The sequence below is a fragment of the Ochotona princeps genome, chromosome 7, assembly GCF_030435755.1.
Source record: "Ochotona princeps isolate mOchPri1 chromosome 7, mOchPri1.hap1, whole genome shotgun sequence".
Lineage (NCBI taxonomy): Eukaryota > Metazoa > Chordata > Mammalia > Lagomorpha > Ochotonidae > Ochotona > Ochotona princeps.
The window spans coordinates 15,427,292-15,453,625 of NC_080838.1; the positions used below are offsets into that span (position 1 = coordinate 15,427,292).

The 26,334-nt window shown below is 37.7% G+C and overlaps 1 protein-coding gene across 3 annotated transcripts in view; it reads left to right on the forward strand.

Annotated features, from left to right (window-relative positions):
- Positions 1–25,532, forward strand: part of INPP4B (inositol polyphosphate-4-phosphatase type II B) — a 378,253-nt gene extending 352,721 nt beyond the window's left edge. Inside the window, exon 23 of one of the 3 annotated variants that reach the window (XM_004588140.2) lies at positions 25,363–25,532. In XM_004588140.2, the coding sequence (XP_004588197.2) occupies positions 25,363–25,495 (133 nt within the window). In that variant the 3' untranslated portion in view covers positions 25,496–25,532. Of the gene's footprint in view, positions 1–23,959; positions 25,338–25,362 lie in introns of those variants that run through there. The other 2 variants (XM_058666822.1, XM_012927832.3) reach the window with 2 other exon arrangements.
- Positions 25,533–26,334: the final 802 nt, after the last annotated feature.

The window sequence follows — 26,334 nt, forward strand, 5'->3', positions numbered from 1 at the left end:
TGGCCTCGGAAAGCAGTCAAGGACAGCCCAAAGCCTTGGGACTCTGTACTACCATGAGAAACCAAGAGGATGCTCCGGGCTCCTGGCTATGGATCTGCTGAGTTCTGGCTGTTCCGGTCACTTGGGGAGTGAATCAGCAGATGAAATATGTTTGTTTATATCACTCCTTCTCTCTGTATATATGACTTTCCAATAAAATTAAAATAAATTTAAAAAAGAAAAATTATAAAAAATGTGCAATGCTCTTGAGTTCAATGACATTAATAAATTATAGCTCCTTAGTTCCTGGGTTGTGGCCTAGAGGGTAAAGCTGCCAGCTGTGAAGCCAATATCCCATTTAAGTGCCAGTCCATGTCTCGAGTGCTCTGCTTTCCATCCAGCGCCCTGCTGATGGCCTGGGAAGGCAACAGAAGCTGGTCCAAGTGACTGGGACCCTGTCATCCAGGCAGAACATCCTAATAGAGCTCCCTGCTCCTGGCTTCAGCGTGACCCGGCCTTGGTCACTGTGGTCATCCTGGGTGTGAAACAGGCAGTGCATTACAATTCTCCCTCTCTTTGTTTTTTCCCTTTCCCTGAATCTTTCTTCCCCTCTTCATTCTCTGTGCATTTGACTTTCAAAATAAATCTTTAAAAAATAAATTAGACTGTCCAGCACAGTAGTCTAGCTGCTAAAGTCCTAACGTTGCATGCATCAAGATCCCATAAGGGCACTGGTTCGGATCCCGGTCGCCCCACATTCCATCCAACTCTCTGCTTGTGATCTGGGAAGGCAGTCCAGGATGGCCCAAGGCTTTGGGCCCCTGCACCTGCGTGGGAGGAGGCACCAGTCTCTTGGCTTCAAATTGGCTCAGCTCCAGCTGTTGTGGTCACTTAGGGAGTGAAGCATCTGATGGAAGATCTTCTTCTTTGTCTCTCCCTCCCTCAGTATATCTGATTTTGCAAGAAAAATAAATAAATCTTTAAAAAGTTTCAAATGTATGGTAAAAGAAGTGCAGAAAATTTTAACAAATTTTTAGGGATAAGATATTGCAAGCATTTTAAATATAATGAGAGTGTGATAGTCTATTCTTCAAAAAACACTTGGATATGGTTCAAAGGAAGTCAAAACAGTGTAAGATTTCAATGTGTAACTCAAATTTAAGTTTCTTGACTATCAAAAGAAAATAAATGAGGATGATGTGATTATCCTTAATGTGTTCTTTTATAATAGATCCTAGACCCACATTTATAAAATTTTTATTTTTTTAATTCATATTTATATTTTTTCAAAGATACACAGTCACCTACATATACACAATAGAGGGAAAGAGAGAGAGAGAGAGAGAGAGAGAGAGAGAGAGACTCTTCTAACCACTGTTTCACTCCACAATTCTCTGCAATGTCAGGGCTGAGTCAGTCCAGTGCTAGCAACCTAGAAACCCCAAATCAGTCAGCCTTCTAATGAGCCATCCTCTGCTCTCTCCCCAAATGTGTTAGCAGGAAGCTGTAGCAGAAGTGGTATAGCCAGCGGATTGAACTGACACCCAAGGATGAGATGTGGGCATCCTAAGCCACAGTGTTCCTGCTGTACCAGAACATCTGCCAGTGTACATAGAGATTTAGTTAGATTTCATGTTATATCAAGTGAAAAGAGAATTGAAACATCTATCTAGGATAAATACCCAAACTCAGTGATATCTGTATGTACATAAGGATAACACATTTCACAGAATGAATTGAATCATTTTATTTTCTCCTTACCTTTTTGAGATAGCATGACCTTGTATGTGATGTTCATTTTGATAAGTGTTTTTTTTTATTTTCTGTAATTTTTACCTTACTTTGAACTCTGTAGAGCAACATTTCCTAGTACATATTCCTTAAAATACCAGTTACTTTTATGATGTAACACCTATGCCCCTCCAAAGCATTTTCTAGTTGATATATTCTCATAATGTAATTATATATTATGGACATAATTTTAAAGCATTAGTATTAGCAGCTGAGTAAGACATACATATATTTCTAAAATTTTTATGCTGAATCAGATTGAAATAATCGCTCACATCCACAAAATAGATGTTGCTAGCTCCCAACACAACCTAACAGCTTTATGTGAAATCTTAGGACAACTCTACCGTAAAGAAACTTGAACTCAGCTTTGGCTATGCCCACTTTCCTACTCAACACAATGAATATAATTCCATCTTTGGAAACTAGCAAATTTAAACATTATAATTTCGGATTAATAAATAAAAGAATATGTTTAAAATGCTTACTAGACATATCCAATGCTTTCTTGACTGTGACCTTTTTCAGAAAAAAATAATAGTTACGTAAATATGTAACTGTGAAAGTGTGTAAAGAAACCTATGTATTTATTTCAATTCTTATCTACACACTGATCTAACTATATTACTACAGAAGATGATAGGTTATAATTCAGTCATCATGTTGGGAGTTTTTTGAAAACTAAATTTCAAATAAATAATTCAAATAAAAAGCTATTTGAATATTATGAAATTATCATGCTTTTATTATGTAACCAATCTAACAATATCTAAATTATAAGAAATTGAATACTTACATTTTAAAGCGTAAATATTTGAACAAAAATCTCTAAATTAATGATATCTTATGGAAATATTGTGTCAGCATTTTATCAGAATTTAATGATTACTCATGTAGGATGAGATGAATTATAAGACTGATGATTCAGGATATTGCTTTAACATGTTTCAGTTCTTTTTTTAAGAATTTATTTTATTTTATTTTATTTTATTGCAAAGTTGATATGCAAGGAGGAGGAGAGACAGAGAGGAAGGTCTTCCATCCAATAGTTCACTCCCCAAGTGGACACATGGCCAGAGCTGCATTGATTCAAAGCCAAGAGCCAGGAGTCTCTTTTGGGTCTCTTACACAGGTGCAGGGTTCCAAGGCTTTGGACCATCTTCAACTGCTATCCTAGGCCACAAGCAGGGAGCTGGGTGGGAGGAGGGGCGAACAGGATTAGAACGGGTGCCCATATGGGATCATGGTGCATTCAAGGCGAGGACTTCAGCCACTAGACTACTGCACCAGATCCCAGTTTTTGATTTTAAAAATCATTAAGCTAGAAATAGAATAGAAAATTAAGAGAAATGATTATTTAAAATACACAGTAATAGAAGAAAGCAAGTAATATTTTACAAGTAAAACCCTCTTGTAAAAAAGAATCACTTTGTCCAATAGTCTATCAAATTTGTATTAGTAAGATTTTTTTAAAAACAAAGTGCTATAATATACATTGTTACTCTATATAGTTATAGTTAAAGCAACATACTATCAGAAATCATGTAGAAATTTGCAGACTTTATGTGGATATCGCTAGTTTTTGTTGTGTATTTTCCAGAATTAATTAGAAATTAGAATTTCTTGTCTTATTCCATTGTCGATTCAATTTGTAATAATTGATGTCTATAAGAACATTAATAATCATGCAGTCATTTATTGAATACTTAATGTATGCCATTCATATGAAATACATTATATATGTGTATAAACATACATTTATAAATTTAGATGTATGCAAACATAAATATGCATATGTATGTGTATGGTTTTGTGTGTATATTTATATATTTACCTTTCAGATTAACCTAAGTACAATGAAAATGTTTTTGCCCTCATTTTAAAGATAGCTAAAATAATATTTAGTAAAATTTTGCTAAGTAGCACAGATAACAAAAAGAAGTCATTCAAACCTTAGACTATTTTTCTGGCATATAGGTATGGTACTATATATAGATTCAAAGTGTATTTATGCAATGCTATCTACTGAGTAAAAAGGAAAACAGATATTAGAATTATCTGTTAAAGAAATTTATTAAAAACTATTAACGAATTTTTAGGACTCCACTAACTAAAATCTCTATTTTGACTTTAATCAATTGTCCCCATTTCCTGGTTACTCCATTGGCAAATATTTTAGGGTAATAAAACTAATTAAGGGTATAGCTACCTCTTTGATTAGAATCATGTCCATTCTGGTGCCATTTTCTAAAACTAATGGATAAGAGTCCTGGTAAATATTATATTTGTATTTCTATATGAGAATGTTTTAGGCTATAGCTAAAAACTTAAAATAATCCATTAGTTGCTTTCCTGGCAGCTGATCTTCAACTAGTTGTCTATTTCTTACTTAGAAAAATAATTAAAGGAATGCAGATGTGAGTTAGCTCTGTGATCCTGCAACTCAGTCACAGTCATTCATTTCCTGATGAAAAGTGATGAACTAAGTGACAGGTTGGTGCTTCCTGTATATGTGATATACATACTGTAATGACTTGTGGAGTTCAGTAATGCACTATGATATTTATTGTATTGACATTTATTTTTCTTGATACATTGTCTTTTAATGTATCTTGAAAAATTCTTACTTTAATTTCCATGATGTTAATTTCTGCTTCTGGATCTGTTTACACTTATAAAAAGAAACATATTTCATATCTACTGAATACCCATACGATTCACATTTTAGTCAAGTTGAGCTAGTGTACCAAGTAGTTCATAAGTAACTTTATGGTTATTTTTTTTCTTTTATGTTTTCATTTAATGCTCATCTTTCAGAATTTGACAAATAACATACTCTTCTTGATGCAGTATCTACTACTATTACTTGTGAATCTCCTGATTTCTTCTTATTCCTTTGTAATTGACTTTCAAACCACCAGTCAGTTTAAACTATTAAACATCATTAAGTCCTACTCCCTTTGTCACGGCAAGTAAGTCAAAAGCAATATATTTTGCGTTTGATTAATATTTTTATATTAATATAGTTTGATTATTTGCATTGTATTATATATTAGTAATGTAAATATAACATATAGAACATGTTTTATTTATTTCATAGATATAATTCCAATAATGTCCCAATACTTTCCTCCCTCTCTCCTTTTTTTTCCCTTTTATATTCAACTTCATATATTTTGTAAACATGTTTGAGGAAAAATAACTCTTACATTTCTTTCTTTTGGATATAAACTGTATTGAGTATTGTTCATACTCACATGTCCACATGTTTAAGTGTTAAAGTCCTATGCCATCAGCTTTAATACAGATGTGAGTTCAAACAAATGTACAAATCGAATAAATTCAAGTCAGTATTTGAATTGGCACTATGTATTTGCTATGTCCTGGTACCATACAGCTGCAATTAAAATGCATGTGACAACGTTCAGGTCACCTATGCTTTTTGTACTAGTATGGGTACCTCCCATTGCTATTCTTTGAATTACAGATGTAAAGTTTTAGTAGTATGCATCATAATTTACAGGACATGTGTGCTTGCAGTAGACTCCAAAGCTACATAAATGCAGTAAGCCAGCTACTCTTCTGTTCTACTTACTGTGAAGATAACATGTAAAATTGAAAACTAGTACGATTGTAAATTATGATATGAGTGTCTTTGACTTCTCTGTTGACAGAATTTCTACCATTGTTTCCTTTCACATTGCTGAACTTTTCATTTTCAGAATGGATCTTTGTACTTAGCCTTTAGGGGGCATAGGAGGCTAAGGGACTAAAGAAGTTCAAAAGCTTGCAAGGATCAGGATTGGTAAAATAATCAGTGTCCTATAATTGGTAACGTTTTTGTGAGATTTGGCCACATTATCTGAATGAGTGTTCATTTACTTTCCTCTGTAAGTGGGAGTTCTCAATGGCTTATATTTCTCAGTGGTATGGGAGGCATCATTGTGTGTGTATTCAGAAAACCTAATTTCCCACCATAAATTTCTAGGATGAGGAACCAAATTCCCTGGCATGGAAGAGGCAGAAAAAGTTTTGCAGTCATATATCTTTGATTTCCAGCTGCACCCATCCCAATCCCCTGCCTGCTTCTGCAACTTTTTCCTCCATGTTTAAAAATCTGAGAAGTGAAAAAAATTAACTCCTTCCTCTCTGTAAGGGGCTGTGCATGAAGGAAGAGACGCTGCTTCATTTGGTGGATGAGAACAATACTATTACAAGTTAGTTTCTGGACTACCCATGAGTAGCGCCTCCTTGGAAGACGTTGTTTTCTCACTTGACAAATGGAAGTGTTGAACCACATGATCTTTGAAGCCTCCATCTGAAAAACTTTGAGCGATTGGGAGAAAGCTTAAACAAAATTGAAAAACTAGAGGCGAAAATCCCTTTCCAAGCTCTTTGTCTTTGCCTTACTCAGTCGAACACAATGGTCAATATAGAATGTGATTCTGATGGATATGAAGCAAAATGCAGACCAGATGGATAGAAAAAATAAACATTAGTGCCCTTGGAATTCTCTTGACTTTACTAGAAGAAAAGTGCTGAAACACTTCATTTTCATTTAAAAGTTAACTCTAAGCAATCACCACAAGGGGCTCTCAGTGATATTTTGTACTGTCTCTGACAGCCATCTGTTTGGCAAACAACACAGCCATTCCGAGAAGTATTGCACAGTTGTTGCAGGTGTCAGAAATGAGGGCTATGTTAAATGCATTGTGATTATTCATTTCAGTGCACCTACACGACAGAATAGAGAATACAAAATGTGTTTGAGATAAAACACAGTCTTCTCACTACTGCAGTTTACAACTGTTCCCTCTGCTTATGACAGCTGAGTTCTTTGGTAGATTAGCCCCACCCCCATTTCCTGCATGATCCCACTCATTTCTATTTCTGTTGCTTTACTCTAGACTTTTATGACCTTTTACCTGGACTACTGCATTACCCTCTGAACAGTACTTTTTTTTCTTTTACAAGTAATTTATTTTTAATGGAAAGCCAGATTTACAGAGAAGAGCCCCACAGATCCTCAATCTGCTGGTTCATTCCCCAAGTGGCCACAACTGCCAGAGCTAAGCCGATCTGAAGTCAGGAGACAGGAAGCAGCCTCCACACCTCCCATGTGGGTGCAGGGTCCCAAGGCTGTGAGCCATGCTCGACTGCTTTCCCAAACCACATGCAGAGAGGCCTGGAAGGGCAGTGGAGTAGCCAGGACACCAGCCAGTGCCTATATGGGATTCTAGCATATGCAAGAGGAGGACTCCAGCCACTAGGCTACCCCGCTCAGGTCCCTGTACACTTCTTTCTAATCATTTACCTTCTCATCTACCTTATACATTCTCTGACAAACAAAGGTGTTTCCTGCTCCTCCACCCATAAAATTTGACAATGATCTTGTCTCTCCCTGTTACATGAAATGTTAAAAACTTCCCTGATTGAGGGTCTTCATGATTTCTGAATGGATCAACATTTCCAATCGCATCACTCCGTCTTCTTTACCAAAAATCTTAAATTGCCATGTGTATGAACTAGTCAGAATTGCCTCTGCATAGCTGACTTTTCCATTTTTGTGTCCTTGTCTGTACTGTTCTATAGTTGTGCTGTTTATTCATCTGCTCCTTCAACCCTGCTGTCTCCGTGAATCTTTCAGACACCTGCTTGGCTTCCACAAGGGTCAAAAAAATGTGAGTCCCAAGCCAAAGCAATCCTCCCCTCCCCACTCTGGCCAGTTTTGCTTTGGGGTTTCTTACTACTCTCCTGGATTACAGAATAATGAGACTAAAATGTCTCAACAAAGATTTTTGTTTTAATTCGAGATCACCTTGTCAAGTATATTTGCACTCATGGTAAAAGTTTAAGTTTCCACAAATAACAATTTTTATGTGTTATTAAATTGAGTCTTACTGGATTCCAGATTTGGAGATGCAGGGAGCAGAGTTGCTTGGCTTCTCTTGGAGATTGTTTTGTAAGGTGTTGGTTCATTGACTTTTTTTTATTGCCAATAAAGAAGAAAATACCTGTGGGATTAAGTTAGTGTTGGAAATTCGCACAGATGAGGTCACCGCCTCAAAATGTGCTCCAGCTGTCTTATACAAGACAATCTGTGATTGCTCTCAACACCCTTCCCCTGGCTTATGTTGGCTCAGGGCTCCTATGATTACCTACATAAGGCGTTCATTTGGTTGCATCTCTGAAAAGAGTAGGTATTGTTTCCAGCCTTTCTGTGTAATCTTGAGGACCAGAGTTTTTTTTTCTTTCTACTAACTGTTTCTTGAATTGTTTGCTTAATAAACTGCTAAGTCTGTGATTTTGAAAGTGTGTTATTATAAAAATTTAAACACGTGAATGAAGGAAGGAAGGAGGGTTGGTGGGGACTGGCAGGAGGGAGAGTTGAGTGGAATGTATCACCATGCGCTTAAATATACATGGCGAAATACTTGAAATTTATTCACCTTGTACAAATAAAATAATTGATATATATGAATATTTATAAAGAAAACATGTACAGCATTGCTAGCAATCAAAAAGGAAAGTTAGGTACCAGTGAGGGAAAAAAACTGAAATAATTCCATAAAAAATGGAAATAGTTTCATAAAAGCAGGGAATTTATCTACTTTAGTAGTACTTAAAATTTGGCACGTATTTCTTAAATAAATAGTAAACTATGCGTCTTAGTGAAATTTTGAAAACCAGATTTCCGTACTATTTAATCATAGATTTCTTGGGAAATAGTTGTTTTTGTTTTGTTTTGTTTTTGTTTTGTGATACAATTTAATTGGTAGTGGACTTTCCCCTCCCCTCCCCTAAATTCCCTCCACTCCAGTCTGTTCTCCCTTCTGGGTTCATAATGTGTGTCCATTGTGAATTTTCCCAAGTCCATCATGCTTTCACTGGAGTGTCTCACAGTCATGTAGGAGTCTAACATTTCGTTGTAGGTTATTTCTTGTATCCTGAGGCCATAATGTAGATACAGTAAGGATTAGTTCTTCATTGTTTATGGACAATACCAATAACAGTAATATTGGCTGTCTCAGGTGATTATAAATAATCAACATCTTGTGGACAGTTGATTAATGAATTACATCACAAGTTCTTGTTACATTAGGTGCAGGTAAATATGAAGTGATATTGAGTAACATAGAGTGAGATTCACATATGATGTCTCTAGATTTGACATTATATTATATTAGAGCAAACATATGATGGGCTCATTTCCCTTAGCATATGGTCTCATTTCTCTTAGCATATGGCCCACTTTGCCACAAAGTAATGCATTTCATTTTTAATTGCCTAGTAGTATTCCATAGTGTAGATGAACCACAGTTTCTATATCCAATCCTCTGTTGATGGGCATTTAGGTTGCTTACAAGTGCTTGCGGTTGTTGATTGTGCTGCAATAAACATTGGGGTGCATGTTGCTTTGTCGTATAACAAGTCTTTTGGATATATTCCTAGAAATGGTATTGCTGGGTCATATAGTAGGTGATTTTTTTAATTGCCTAAATGTTCTCCATACTGACTTCTATAGTGGCTGCACTAGCTTGCATTACCACTAGCAATAGAATAAGATTCCCTTTTCTTCACAACCTCATCAGCAGGTGTTGTTGGTAGTTTTCTGCATATGAGCGATTCTTTCTGGCTTTAGCTGGAACTACAGTGTTGTTTTTATTTGAATTTCCTTATTGCCATAGAGCTTGAGCATTTTTTTCATGTGTTTGTTAGCCATTTGAATTTGTTCCTTTGTAAAGTGTCTGCCTATTTCCTGTGCCCATTTCTTGACTGGTTTGTTTGTTTTGATGTTATTGTTGTTCTGGAGCTCATTGTATATTCTGGAATTTAGTCCTTTTCTTCTGTGTAGTATGCAAAGATCTCCCATTCTGATTTGTTTTGTTTTGTTTTTACTTTTTTGAATATTTCCTTTGCTGTGCAGAAATCTTTTACCTTAATATGTAGCCCTATTTGTTTATTTTGGTCTTGACTTCTTTTGCTTTTGTTTTTTTCTAGGAAGGTTTTGTCCATGCCTATGTGTCTGTATGTCTATTTTATTTTTTCATAGAACCAACTTTTTGATTCATTGATTTTGTGTATGGATTTTTTTGGGTCTCTGTTTGGTTAATTTCTTAATTACTAGGATCAGAAATAGTGGGCTTGGGTATAAAAGCTAGTGCAGGATAAGGAAATCTTGTTAATGGCTATTAGAAATTAAAAGGCAACTGAACAGCATTGGTAGCATGATCATTTTCATCATCATTTCCACTTATCACATGCTATCAATTAGCAGAATTTATGTGTATATATCCACTAGAAGGCTTTAAAGCAAATAGCATGTGAAATAAAAGAAGAAACATCCAGGAGATTAACTCCATCTATTGATAGTTATAGTGTGAACACTTGGAACTCTTCTACCCTACATGGACTGAGCTTCAAGATTTTACTCAGACACTATTCTCAAAACACTATTTTATGAATGTTCTCATTTATGATTTTTTTTGAATTAATTGTGAGTTAAGAAATCTTTTTATTTTCCTACTAAATCAGTGAGAGTGATTTGAAAAATTTATTATTGTGGCCAGATTGAAAAAAAACTACATTTTCTAATTAGATTACTTTCATATAACCCCCTTCTCATCATATTAAACTCTTGTCAGATGAATCAGGAACTTCTTTGAGGTTGTGGATTCTGATCTACAAGTTTTTCATAAGTGGTGAGAACTCTTCTTTTATGACTAATCCTCAACACCAAATGTCTACTTTTCCTCAAAAGAAATGATGGCCAACCATCGTGCATTCTTCCTGATTCTTCGCTATCAACTCCTTTGGTCTGTGTCCCAACGTACACTCCCCTCACAGCCCATCACGGTTCTTTGAGGTGTTGTGCAGTGTTTACACTTTTTACTCTCAAAGTACTAATTGTAATAGTTGAAATAGGAAATACGCTGTCTGCTGTTCTTCACTGCCCCTTCCACAGGTGTTTCTAAATCCCTGCTCCTAAAATTATCAAAGTCAAAGGCTACCAGTCCCATAGTAATAGGGTCACGTGCTCTCCAGCCCCGCAGTGATAGGATCACATGCTCTCCAGCCCCGCAGTGATAGGATCACGTGCTCTCCAGCCCCGCAGTGATAGGATCACGTGCTCTCCAGTCCCCCAGTGATAGGGTCACGTGCTCTCCAGCCCCGCAGTGATAGGATCACATGCTCTCCAGTCCCCCAGTGATAGGATCACATGCTCTCCAGTCCCCCAGTGATAGGGTCACGTGCTCTCCAGCCCTGCAGTGATAGGGTCACGTGCTCTCCAGCCCTGCAGTGATAGGATCACATGCTCTCCAGTCCCCCAGTGATAGGGTCACGTGCTCTCCAGCCCCGCAGTGATAGGATCACGTGCTCTCCAGCCCCGCAGTGATAGGATCACGTGCTCTCCAGTCCCCCAGTGATAGGGTCACGTGCTCTCCAGTCCCCCAGTGATAGGATCACATGCTCTCCAGTCCCCCAGTGATAGGGTCACGTGCTCTCCAGCCCTGCAGTGATAGGGTCACGTGCTCTCCAGCCCTGCAGTGATAGGATCACGTGCTCTCCAGTCCCCCAGTGATAGGGTCACGTGCTCTCCAGTCCCCCAGTGATAGGGTCACATGCTCTCCAGTCCCCCAGTGATAGGGTCACGTGCTCTCCAGCCCTGCAGTGATAGGGTCACATGCTCTCCAGCCCTGCAGTGATAGGATCACGTGCTCTCCAGTCCCCCAGTGATAGGGTCACGTGCTCTCCAGCCCTGCAGTGATAGGATCACGTGCTCTCCAGCCCTGCAGTGATAGGGTCACGTGCTCTCCAGCCCTGCAGTGATAGGGTCACGTGCTCTCCAGTCCCCCAGTGATAGGGTCACATGCTCTCCAGTCCCCCAGTGATAGGGTCACGTGCTCTCCAGCCCTGCAGTGATAGGGTCACATGCTCTCCAGCCCTGCAGTGATAGGATCACGTGCTCTCCAGTCCCCCAGTGATAGGGTCACGTGCTCTCCAGCCCTGCAGTGATAGGGTCACGTGCTCTCCAGCCCTGCAGTGATAGGGTCACGTGCTCTCCAGCCCTGCAGTGATAGGGTCACGTGCTCTCCAGCCCCGCAGTGATAGGGTCACATGCTCTCCAGTCCCGCAGTGATAGGGTCACATGCTCTCTATTGATTCTGTAATGCGCTTACTCTAGGTGCAGCTTACGCTTTGTAGGCCACACTCATTTTCTTAGCACCTGTGACGTGTCTGTGCCCTTGTCTACTGTCTGCCTTCTTCCTTTTCAGCTTTAAAACACGTTGATTCCCCAAGAGTTTTGCCATTAGATGTTTTAACATTTGTAAATACTTCAAAAGTTTGAAGAAAATTAAATCTAAGCATATGGATGGATGATTGGGCATGAAAATGTTTAAAATATACGACCTGTTTGAGATCAAGAGATTTTGGTCTTGAAAATATTCATGGAGAAGAGTTTATAAAAAATATTTTTGTATCTCAAAGATACGTGCACTAAAAAATCCATTTTCTATTTTATTGTTTTCATTTAAAAAAGTCACATTCTACTCTCCACAATGATAACTTCCTCTAGGTTACCTGTTTGTTTTGCATTAAACTTCAGAACTTTTCCTATATAACTATGAATTCTATGCAAGTGACATTTTGTTATATATGCCTAACTAATACAGTGAAAAATAATTAGCAGGTATAAGTGTAAAGGCTTTTACCCTTAAGTCTGAAACTTTGATGGTACCATTGTCTTTGCCTTATCTTTTCCTAACTATGCTCTTAACATGAATTCTATTTTTTCAAATTACTTCTGTCTTGGATATCTAGCTTCCTCACTTTTTCTTCCACTGCCAGATGACAGTTCCATCATCTTTTCACTGGTCATCTTAGTAGTCTTTAATCTGTGTCCATATAACTGATTTATTTCCTGCTTGCCTCAGTCTTGCTCAAGCCCCCCAACTGCCCCCTTTATTGCTGCCAGGTGCTGTCCTATAGCACATAGCTAGTTGCATCATTTTTCTGCTGTAACATCCTCAATGTTCGTATTCATCAAGAAATTAAGGATTCTAAGTTTTTTCATCAACAGTGAACACTGACAACATGGATTTGTTTTGTTTTAAAATAAATTATTTGATTTTCTTGTTATAAAATATGTGTTTAAGATATTAGATACAATAGATAAGCAAAAAAAAAGCTAATATCATAGCATATTTTTCCTTCCTTCACGGCTTTCTTTGCTGTATCATCATTATAGCAAAAGTAGACTGTGATTCATTCCCAAATTGATTTGATACTTTCTGGGTTCCACATCTTTTCATGTTATTTATATTCCTTCAGATGCCCTTCGTTTCTCATCATCAAACCTCTATTCTACCTTCACTATCCATCACAGAGTCTCCTTCTCGAAGAAAGATTTCCTCATCTTTGGATCTCTATAACAGGGATTTATGGTGATATATATATATACACAGCACTTTGAGATACACATTAGGAGCTGTTCTTCACTGGCATATTTTATAGCTTATATTCTGCCTTTTTATGTTGTATAACTGCTGTTGTTACACTTAGCTAAGTATTTGTTGCACCTGAAAACTAAAATGTAACATTCTTGTATGTGTCTTATTCTCTTTTGCTAGGATTTGCATCAGCCTTCTTTTGCAGGAATTGATTCCTTAAAGAGCAGCGTAATGGTGCTTTGTGTGGTATAATTGGACTAAAAGGAAAAGTCAGGAGATAGTAATGGGAACTACTGGAAGGTGGGGAAAGATAGATACTATCCTTCCAGGGAATATGATGAGTAAACAGCTCCAGGGATAAAATATTTGAATTCAGTTTTTAGAGAATTCAGTTGAAATTGTGGGTTGAGTATTTGAGAATGAACAGTACTAGAGAGAAGAAGTCTGATACTGAACTGTTTTATGTTCAGCTCTATCGATCTAAGCTACAACAATGAAACCCCAGAAGCAAGATCCCATTGTTTAGAAAGATTGGCAAGGTTCATCTGCTATGCTGTGACACAGGAGAAGTGGTAGCAGTAGAAGGGGAAGAAAATCTTGAGACAGTGGAAAGTTTGTTCAGCGAAAGAATGTTGATGAACCTCCTTTTTTTCAAGAGCCTTGGTCCCTGAGTTCAAAACAGTTGAGAATATTTCCACTTCCCTGCAGATGGAAATGCACCACTGCTGTTTTGACAAGCTGGGCTCCCTGAAGGTAGCCGAGACACAGCTGGATTTTTGTGTCATAAAATCTCTTCAGGAAATGTTTTTAGAATACAAGTAGGATAGTGTGTTGGTTGCTTTGCCTTATGTCTAAATGGAGATGTTAGATGGTAGTAAAATGTAATTCAAAGACAAGAGTATTAAAGCTGGTAAAATAACTTCTGTTAATAGGAAACCAAGATGATACGGGGTTTCAGTCTAGCAGTAACAGCATTGATGCATGTACAATGTAAAGATTACAGAAGAATCAAACTGGACTGAGTTGTTTTACAGGAATGTCTGGAAGCAGATGTGTGTCACTTTGCAATGAAAAAGATAGGGAGGAGCTGATTTGGGGTAGTAGCAAAGCAGCTGGAACTCAAGTTGCATCATGCTTTTGTTTCCTAAAATTTTATACCAGATATCTAACTAGGAATATTAAGATTTATGTCTATAATTCCACTGAAAGTCTAATGCAGTGTGATACATTTAAGATCCATCAGTGTTAAATGACATTAAAGTTATGAAGTTGTTGAAACTAGGGCAAGTATATAAATATATAGCATGAGATAAAGGGTATTGCCTTCAATTCTGACGCAGTTTGGCATCAGAGTGCCGGAGATAAGGAAGGGTGAGAACTCAGCGTCTCCACCCCTGACCAAGGTACCCCTAACTGTTGAGCTGAGGTTTAGTGAGGGTAAGGAAATAGAAACAAGTTTGAGTTACTCTTATTTACTTATTTTTACTACTGATTGTGTGCTCTGTGGTTTTACGTAATACTCAACATTAGCCATTAAGACAGATATAACATCCTCACTTTAAAGACATTGGGGCTTGATAGAATTAGGTAATAAAAAGCTGAACTGATTTGCTTCTTGAGTTCCTCATGATCAAGTTTCCCTTCTTGTTATTCTTACCTGATACATTGTACATCCTTCTTTTGGAACAACGTGAGTTATAACTGAGTAGTATGTATGGGTGGTTCCTATTATTAAGGAGTGTAATGGGGCCCTGGAGTCAAGTTGTCTGCTTTGGTTACCCGCTCTAACAAGGAGGAAGAAAATGTTGGTTCTATCACGCTGTTCTCTGAGATGGCTTACTAAGGGAATCAGATACCTTAAATATTTCTGTGTTAATTTTCCATTAAAAGGGTATAGAAACTCTCAGATACATCAGGAGAGTGACAACCTGACCAGTGAGACAATGGTTGTTTACAATTTAAAATATTTTAGCAACAAACACACTTAGAAGAGTTTTACTGACCTTTCTCTTGTATTTTTTTTTGCCCATTAATTTGAAGTGATTAAAATGTAGACAATTTGTCGGTGTTTCTATACAAAGAGACATGTAACTGCCTTGAAGTGAGCTACAAATCACAGGAACATATCAATCAATACCTTGCAGTCTTTACTTTTGCAGAAATTCCCTTTGCTTGCTGAGATGCGTAAGTTGTAATATATATTTGTTACTCTGAAAATGTTCCTTTTAGCTAGACTTCACTCCTCATTTCAGCTCCTAGGCAGCCAGAATGGACGAAAGTCAAGCTCCGTTATTTTGTACATTTCTCCTGTCAGAGAGTGTCCTTGCATTGAAACCATCAGACTGTAGCAGTTGCCAGCCGCTGCAACTCCCATTCCCTGTGTCATCAATATCATCAGGACCTTTCATGGCACTTAGTCTTAGCCAACCTCATGACAGGTGTATGCTGAGGCTGGCCACTGCCAGAGGACATCCTCCATCATGCGTGCCACAGCCTGGACCCTCTGCTGGTCTTCATTCCAGTACCAAACGTTGCCCCTTTGTACCCTTCCCTTAGCTCGGCTATCTTTGTTTCTTCCTCTGCTTCTGCCTCAGGTTTTCTCCCTCTTTCTTTCTGTCTCAATTTTAAGGATGTTTTCTTTTCCTGTCTATCACCCCTACCAATAGATACCTCATATTTTACCTGTCATAAATAGAGAAAAAAATCTATTTCGAAGCTGTACTTGCTTTTAGCACTACTAAAATATGTGGGGTACCTGCTGTCTACTATCTCTTAAATACATTATTAAAAAGACAGGGAATATTAGGCCCCGACATCATGGCCTAGTGGCTGAAGTCCTCACCTTGAATGTGCCAGGTTCCTATATGGGCACTGGTTCTAATCCTGGTGGTCTTGCTTCCCAGCCAGCTCCCTGCTTGTGGCCTGGGAAAGCAGTCAAAGACAGCCCAGAGTCTTGGTACCCTGTACCAGCATGGGAGACCCATTAGAAACTCCTGTCTCCTGGCTTCAGATCAGCTAAGCTTCAGCTACTGTGGTCACTTGGGGAGTAAATTGTCAGACGGAAAATCTTCCTTTCTGTCTCTCCTCTCTGTATATCTGACTTTACAATGAAAATAAATAAATCTTTAAAAAATGATAGAGAATATTAGCCAATTATGAACTGATGTATACAAATTATTCCGTTATACCTCTTACACATACTTGAATATAGCTATCATATCATATACTGATCTTTTCCTAAAAGAAAAAGCCCAACCTCAGACACTCCCTCATAAAGATTTCTCCTCAGGCTTCTCATCATTTATAAAAGTAATAGAAGAGGTCATTGAATCTAATCTTAATAACGGACAAGAGAAGCACATCACATGGTTTTGAAAGGTAGCAGGAGAAATACTCTAGAGATCCCAGTCATAAAGGGAAAGAGACATGGCTTTTTTATTCAATACATGAAAGGAAAAACGCCCCCATATTCTACCTGATCAAATTTTAAATTTTTTCTGTGCCAGTGCTAATACTAATTCCTAGCTTGACTGTTTTTGAGGAATGAATAAAATATGTAAGAAGCAGTATGCAAAAGATAGGTCATGATCTAGAGGGACTGCTGTCTATATACATGTTCACTGCTGTTCAAAGTAGCAAAGGCCTTAACTAAACAGCATCTGATTATTTTATTATTTGAAATCAGTCTTCGTGTAATCATAATTTTTCTGCTTCTCAGACCCAGTGGATTCTTCTTCCAATAGATACATTCTTTTTTCTTGTTCTGTTTATTTCAGCTTTATATGTTTGAGAGGTAGAATCACAGACAGTGATCTTCCATTTGGTGATTTGCTGCTGAGCAATCATTCCTCAGCCAGGATGAAACCACTAGCTTGGGACTCCGTTAGAATCTCCCACCTGAGTGGTAGTGTCTCAAACACTTGGGTCATCGTCCACTGCTTTCTTAGACGCATTAGCAGGGAGCTGGATTGGGAGCCGAGCAGCCAGGACTCAAAACTGTGTTTCTATAGGATGCCAGGGTCACAGGTGGCAGCCTATATCACAATATTGACCCTACATTTAGTCTTTTCTGAACTTCTAGATTGCCAAACTTCATTCTAATATTTGCTCTGTAACCTCTAGTTGGAAGTACCTTTCTACAAGTGAGTATAGAGCTTTTTCACTGTACTTGCAGCTCTGTAGGTGAATAATTTGATTAATGATGCTCAAGATCTCTCTATCTTTAGTGGCCAACTTCCCAGAATTATTAGAAATGGTTACTTTATGACCAGAATATTCAACACCGTTGCATTGTCTTGTCCACTGAATGAGTGTCTTCATGTAGACTGAAGTTTTTTCATTTATAGCTGAAATAATACAGTAATATATCCTGAACTAGATTCTGAAATCCAGTTGGACCAAGAGAAGGCCATGTAAGAGTGGCTACTGATCCGCTGACCACAGGCTACTCTTAACATCTAGACCACTGAGAACTTTTCAGTTTTTTTTCTTGAAAATTTCCATAAAGTTAAATAACAATCTTTTAATAATCCTAATATTTCAATATTTTAATCACACTTTGAATAAATAGAAAATTTTGGTAGGTAACTATGTCATCTAAGTGTATTTTAGTCATCTAATTTCATGGACCTATGTCAAAATTTAAAAAATAAAAAAAGTAATTCTCCCTAAATCTTATCAGACTAAGAATAGAAGCAAACCATTAATCTAGGAAGTTGAATTCTCAGGAAACTTTGGTTGCTCCTTGCTACTGGAGAAGCATAGGAAACATTTTACATTTATTTCCTGTTCTGTAAAAATATAAATCCAACTTGAATTTTTTAAAGTCACATTTAACATCCAAGCATCAATGATGCTCTGATTTCTGGTGCAACTCTGAAAGCTTTCATTGGCACCACTCCTACATTATGTTCATTTTTTGACATAAACCTATCTGTTTCAAATCTGATAGAATCAGCACTCCAAGGTCTGAAACACAGCACTCTGTTAATGTTGCTTCATCAGATGAATACTAAGTCAAATAAATGTCTGTAAGATAGTGAATTTAAAATCTAGACTCATCCTTCAAAGCTGGTATGCCTATCACTGCCAACTGGGAGCCTGCAGTTAAATGTAGAATAGCCCCATTGCTATGGGAGAAAACCAGCTTGCTGGCTGCAGGAAAGAGCTCGCAATTCAGTTTTAATTGTTAATTTTCCTTTTGGAGCTCGAAGAGCTACAGTGATTAAAGGAATAAAATCTGAACTGTAAGAACTGAGAATGAATTGCTACTCAGTAAGGAAAACTCTACCTTTTCCTTTTGAATGTCAGTTATTCCAGAAGATATTGGCAATGGATGCTTTGTGATCTAGGTAGGACACGACATGGTATCCTATGGACACTGCGTGAGGAGTAATAAGTAAATATCAAATTGCACACGTTGGGTTCTTCTTTTTTTTTTTTAAGATTTTTATTATTATTGGAAAGCCGGATATACAGAGAGGAGGAGAGACAGAGAGGAAGAGCTTCCGTCCGATGGTTCACTCCCCAAGTGAGCCGCAACGGGCCGGTGCGTGCCGATCCGAAGCTGGGAACCAGGAACCTCTTCCGGGTCTCCCACGCGGGTGCAGGGTCCCAAAGCTTTGGGCCGTCCTCGACTGCTTTCCCAGGCCACAAGCAGGGAGCTGGATGCGAAGTGGAGCTGCCAGGATTAGAACCGGCATCCACATGGGATCCCGGGGCTTTCAAGGCAACGACTTCAGCCGCTAGGCCATGCCGCCGGGCCCACGTTGGGTTCTTCTTAAGGAAATGTCTCCTCACATAGGCAGTAATGTGTTTAAAGTGAGAAATTTCGTATTACTTGTTCCTATTCTTAATGGTTGTTTTGACAGATCTTTACAGAAAAGGTTATTTTCTACTTAACAGATTCTGTAACTGCCCTTAGATGCCTTATCTTGCCATATTTTCTGTGGAAACAGCACTGTGATTCACTCCCATAGGAATCTACCAAGCAGTGATGACTAAACCTAATGACAATGGACTGCCAATTTTGCCTGTCAGGCAGTAAGTAACTATTTGCTATCATCTCCCAATGAGGAACTTACTGTATGAATATCACTTGATATATCTCTTGCATTTTATACTTGTAAAATGCATAAACTCCATCTGTGACCATATTTGTACTACTTGTAGCAGAAAGCAAGCCCAAAGCGCACCCATGTGTGCTTGGTGGCCATTGTGGACCCCAAACCCCCAGTGCTGCAGCAGCCTCACAAGCCAAGATGAGAGCATAATTCTGTGAAAGGCATTTAATGCAATGTTCTCCTCTCCAGAGATGGAAATTAATAAGCAACAAACTAATTCAATTATAAAACTTCCCCCCAAAAGAAAAAAAAATTAATTTAGTCATTTACATTTAGACACACCATACAGCATTCTGATGGGAAAATTTAAAATGTGTTCTTGAAATTGTAGGAAAAATTTCATCCAATACAAATCAGTCCCTATTTTTGTAGTAAGATATTTTAAACTTTTTTTTAACTAAAGTATTGCTTCAACAAGGCAGCGCCTGTGTACAGGATGTCTCCACAGGGAAAAATTTAGTAACCCTTTATTATATTTATGCATTGTCGTTTTTTTAGCCTGAGCTTGTACTCAGAATGTAATATTTATATTATTATAGAAATATAGACAGACAGATAGTGGATATCTTCTGCATTTCTTTCCTTATTGGGAACCTTAGAAAGGGACCAAGTGCTTTATAAAATTACAATTTTCTACAAATAACATTCACCTTACAACTAAATATATAGGGCCCAGTGGTGTAGCCTAGTGGTAAAAGTCCTCACCTTGAATGCCCCGGGATCCCATGTGGGTGCCGGTTCTAATCCCAGCAGCTCCACTTTCCATCCAGCTCCCTGCTTGTGGCCTGGGAAAGCAGTGGAGGCCGGCCCAAAGTCTTGGGACCATGCACCCACATGGGAGACCTGGAGGAAGTTCCTGGCTCCTGGCTCCGGATCGGGGCAGCACCGGCCGTTGCTCTCACTTGGGGAGTGAATCATCGGACGGAAGATCTTCTCTCTCTCTCCTCCTCTCTGTATATCTGACTTTGTAACAAAAATAAATAAATCTTAAAAAAACTAAATATAAAAAGAGACGATTTTAGTAAGGATCTAATGAATTATGACATAATTTTATTTTTTGTGTGTCATTTTATTCAATCCTTTCAATAGCCCTGTAGTTTCTGTGTATGTGGAGAAATTTCAAAGGAAGTAAGCTGAGTTTTTATTGAAGCTTGAATAACTAGTAGGTGTTATTGCTGAGGTTAGAAAAAACACAAGGCAAGTATTACTTGTAAACATCTTGTACATCAGCATACCCAGTGAGTTAGCCTCCCATCCAGCCTGGGCAGGCTGTTTATCCCAATTTCCTACAGTGTCACACATTCTGCCTCTGCTTGTATTTGTCAATGGTGTTTCTCTGCAGGAGACAGTGGATAGAATGTTATTTTTTAGCTTTTCTTTTTCATTCGAACTTAATATGGCCTCTTTTGTGTTTAAAATGATTTCAAATTACTGTGTGATTTGTTAGAAGCAGTTATGAACATTCTTCATTCATAATATAGCCATTGAGGTGATATTCAAATGAATTATTCTATAGAGGTACAAACACATAATACTGATGAAATCAAGCTTCTCTCATGACCCTTTGTTCCTCCAATAACACCTACTGCACTTCCTATTTTGAGGGCCAGTGGACCAGATCATTGGCTCACAACCTTGTTTGATTAATGCTAATACTAATTGAAAAGGCCCTAACCATATTACCAAGCTGTGTATATTTATTGGTATATAGATGATATAGTTATAATAACTTGACTGTTTGTCATATGAATTCTCAAGAGCTGTAAATATTGACCGAATTGCTACTTTGTAGCAGCTCTCATGTATATGTTGCTGTTATCACCATTTATAGATAAGGAAACTGATTTATGCTTTTGAGAAGCTTATGCCATGGTCACTTAACTAGTGTTAGCCCTGAGTTTCAACAAAATTCTCACACTGGAGTCTGTGTTCTGATTTACTATAGCATAGATGTTTCTATATGTGCTATGCTACTAAGATATGGCTTATGGGATGGGAAAAATAAAAATTTTAAATGGATCAGTTACACACTAGTATAAAATTGAAGCCTTAATACTTTAGTCCTCTGCCTCCAGTGGGTCATTTAGAATCAGCTACAGCCACTGCTGGGGCGATACAGCGCCCTTTGTCTATCACATTGGGAGTCTTAGGGGGAAATTAAACTGCCACACTCAGTGACAGTTCTAGCTTTGATGACTGTGAAGACACTGGGGTTCCTAATGCTGGAGTGCCTCCTCCTCTTTGCTCATCTGTTAGTTCAGACCACTTCCATTGCTGCCATCCTGGAGACAAAGCCAAGATAAACAAAGGTTTCCCAGCATTCTTTCATGTCTCTTTGTATTTCAACTTAGGTTTGTCTGTCTCATTATATCAGAAAATACACTGACTCAATGAGAAAATAACCTTCAACATCCATGGGATTCTCTTGTTTTTCAACTTCAGTGTTTGATCAAGCATCACTTTTTTGTGAGTGCTATTCTAATGGTTTTTAAGACACACTCTCTCACACACACACACACACACACACACACTCACACACTCCTCCATCCCTCCTTCACTTTTGTCACTGTGTTTTAACCAATTGCTATTCTTATTTTTTCTTTCCCCCTTCTCTAACTCAAAAATAAGCCTCCTAAGGATACAGATGTCTTTGTGATTTACTCACGTCTGTCTTCCCAGTTCCTATAGCAATGAGTGGCTCACAGTAGACATTAAAACATATTGATTGTATAGATGGATTCACTGGTTTTCTAGGATTAACCATGTAGGAATTTTAAGCCAATATAAGATGTAAAAAATACAAGGAAACCTTAAAAAAAAAACCCTAAAATCTACTGAACATGTCCCAAATACTATGTAGAAGAAAATTGAGGGCGTGTTGAAGTTATCTATACAGTTGGCAATAAAAATATGCAGATTCAGAATAAATATTTCCTTTTGCTTAGGAAGCCATTTATTTTCCTGCTTCTACGTTGTCATTAGTTACATCAGACCACAAAGCAGCACAATTGATACAGTACTTTACAATCGTTCAGATGACTGAAATAATAAGGGTTGCTGTCTTCCCCAGTGTAGATTCTGCTAGTCTGTACTTGGTCAAACTTCCAGGTACTCAACATTTTCTGGACTGCACATGTTTGCAAAAAAACCATGACCAAGGAGATTCTTACCTTTGTACTTTGGCACTCTTCATAAAACTGAGGAAGAAGTTCTCTGCTTCAAGATACAGAGTTGGGTAGGTGTTGTGGCACTATAGGTTAAACTACTATTTGGGACACCTGATTCCTGTGTTGATATGCCTGCTATGGAGTCCTGCATCTGCTTCAAATCCAGCATGCTTGCTAGTGTTGATCCTGGGAAGCAGCTTTGGATGGTTCAAGTACTTGAATCCCTGCTGTCTACATGGGAGACAAAGATGGAGTTCCTGGCTCCTGGCTTTGGCCTGGGCAGGTACACACAGCTGTTGCAGCCATTTGTGGGGTAAACTAGCAGACAGATGGAAGATGTTTCTCTCTATTATGACTCAGCTTTTCAGATAAAAATAGGTAAATTATACAAATTAAATCTAAAAATGGCTGAAAAGTATATATATAATTTGTTACATATGACATATATTCAGTGTATTCATTCAATCTAATTTGAAAGGCAGGATGGTAGAAGGAGAGAAAGAGGAAATAAAGAGCTTAAACCATCTATTGACCAATGAACGTGACAGAAATTCTTAATACAAATGAAATAACCATAGAAAATAATTGTGTTTTTGATTAAAATCAGCATGGTATATTTCAGGTGTGCCCAACTCAAAACTGGTTCTAGGCAGAATGGCATGTAAAAACTATTTTTATTTGTTTGCTATTTTCTTATAATTCTGAAAATGCACATACACAACATGGAAATTTAACTTGCAAACTTTCTGAAATATCACTTGAATCCTTTCAGATTGGGAGTCCACAGGAGACTGATTTGTCCTTATCTATCTCAGTAAGATTAGCAGGAGACAAGCTAATTTATGATCTGAACTAACAGAAGGGTGCTGAGTCGGATTTTGTTAAAGTAATATTATGGCTGGCAAAGATGACATGTCAGATGTTTCATTCATTTTAAAGACCAAGCCATTTCCATATATCATTTTTATAACCTTAAATATATTATATAGGTACAATACCAGTAGAGTGTGTATAAATGTGCCAGTCACAGCCATTTGCTCAAACTACATCCTGTGTTTCTCATTTCCTTTCCTAAAGATGTATCTATAATATCATTTTTATGAGCTGATCCATCTCTCAGTGTTATTCATGTGGTCTTGTGTATCGATGCTATTATGCTTGTTTGAATTTTCCTTACACCTACAGATTCAGTCTATGCAAATATCTCCCTGGGTTTCTCTCGTAGTCTTGTGCAAAAGGACCCACTTGTTTTAAATACCTTTTTCTATGCTGTAACTGGAGAAAAGAATGCATGCTGGGGAACTACTTTGTTAGCATAAAATCTTCATCTGTAACTTCTGTATTGTCTAAGATAAAGTGCTGTCTTTCAGAATATTTCTCCTTGAATTTCTTTACTGTATGAAAACTCTGCTATTTTCTTTTCTCCCCTAACTCCCCCGTCTAACAGCAGACAAACCCAGGGAGCACTGAGTGAATCCGATGATCCTGAGACAGGCTGTCTAACTGACAACAAGCCAACTTCTCGACACTTCTACCCTGTCGCCTTGCTGCTTGTCAGCTCGCACCTGCTAGTAGTGTGGCTCATTTTAAGTCTTGCATTGCTATTAGCCAAATACCAATAAGTTTTACATTCTATTCCTTTCTTTTCTATAAATGACATTGGACTTTGAATTATGGGGACAATGCTGTAATATTTCTACATTTTCAGATCCAAAAAATTTAAAGCAATGTTTGAATTAAAAGTGTTTTTGTTTTTCCTAAAATTTAAGAAACATAAAGTACTATGCATTAAGTGGATTATTTTGCTCTTTTGTTCATGGACAAGTGTTTCTCACTGTTCACTGGCTCATGTATTTCAAAATTATTGTCTTTGGAAAAAGACAACAGAATCCTGAAAGCTTGACGTTCTGAACCTCCTCTTCCTCTTCCCGTGGAATTAAGAAAATTAAGACCGGATTTGCATACCACATTGAATTCCTGAGAAAGTCCTAGAGACATGGGAGGTTACAGACTTTCTTTCCACTGTGCAAACATTGTAGTTGTGATCAGCTAATAGAAACTTTTCTTTGGGTGTCTAACCTGTTTTATTTCTTTGCTGCAATTAACTTTTCATGTCAAGTAACTTTATGACAATAATGGCTATTTATGTTTTGTAATTAAATTAACCTGTTTATAACTATTGTTTGGATTGATTTGGCTTTCAGAGTACTTTTCTATTCTTTTTAACAAAGTCTTGTTTGTGTGTTGATGTACCATTTTTAGCACCTGTGAGTTTTGTAGCGTCTGTGGAGAAGTACTCTTCCCTTGCAAAACTGAGACTTGGAACAGGCTGTTCGGAAAGCCATTTTCTCTCTTCATTGCACAGCTAAAATAATGAAGTAAAATAGAGATCAAACTTTTCTTTAAAAAATCTATAGGGCCAGACTTAATCAAGTAAATGCCTTATTCCTAGAACCTGCATCCTTAGGGCTAACATATAGATTTTAATGTGTTTTAAAGAAAGTGAAAAATTAATTTATGAAAAAGTTATAAAAAGGCAGATATATTTATGAAACTGAAGTAAAGCTGTATTGTGGATCAAATTATATTTAAAGAGTTTATTAAACTTTAAATATATGTTAAGAGCAAAGAGACTTTAATCATCTCTTTCCGAAGGCAATAATGGTATTGGGCCTGGCCTATGATTTAATTTTGTAAGATGTATCATCACTTGTGAAAAAAAAAATAATAATGTAGAGTTGACTCTTTGTTATTTTTACCTGGACTGTTGACACAACTCTGCATTGAACAAATAAAGCATATTTATTTATTCTGTGTTTCATGAAGTTGTGCTTTTTTCCCTTTCACCAGAGAAGGATGCCGCCTAGAGAATGTGCTGAAGAATATCAAATGCAGAAAGTATGCTTTCAACATGCTACAGCTGATGGCTTTCCCCAAGTATTACAGACCTCCAGAGGGCACTTACGGAAAAGCTGACACCTAAGTTTATCAACATGTAAATAAACAAGAACACAAATATATGTCCATTGGATGATCCCTACCTTAATCTTTTCAGTTCTTTCATTGTTATGACTTTGGGGGACAAGGTGACCACAGATGTTTGCCAAAGTCTAGGAATTACTTGAACGCTTGGCTATGTTTAACTCTCAAAGAAATCCATTAAAAAAAAACTCTCATAGGTTCTAGTCTAAGCTCTTCTGTGTTGACCCTCACTAGTTGAGAGCAGTGCAGAAAGGGGATATGTCACTCATGGAATGAAACCGTAGAGATTCAGTAGGAATGGGGGTGACCAAAGAGGGACACATAATTGATAATATAGAGAGGTGATTGTAAGGTAAAGAAAGGCCTTCTCTAGCAGCTCCTCCTAGCCTCGCCCACCCACGAACTTACAGCCCACTATTAGAGGCTTCTCATGTTTTTGCAACATCTCACATTATACACAGCTGAAGCAGCTTGCAGGTATGCTGGTGGCATGACTCTTCCTCTAACAGGCATAGGAGCAGTGTTAGCAAAGTCATAAACGTGCAGAGAGGTTAGTATAACAAACCAAACACTGCAAGTAACTGACATGTCAAGGAGATTAAAGATGAACAGCCTGTCAATGGTCATAATAAAAACCTCCATTAGTCCAAACTATGTAGTGGAGTTCACGGAAGTCATCCGGTTTTCTAGCAGTTACCTTCATGTAAGTATATAGTCTGGCATAAATCACTATATGTGAATAAAGCTTTATTAGGCCTGTGCAACCATCGCTAATGATAAACAGAGCCAGATACTGTCTACTAATAAAAATTTTAAATTTTTCCTTGCTCAGTAAAATAA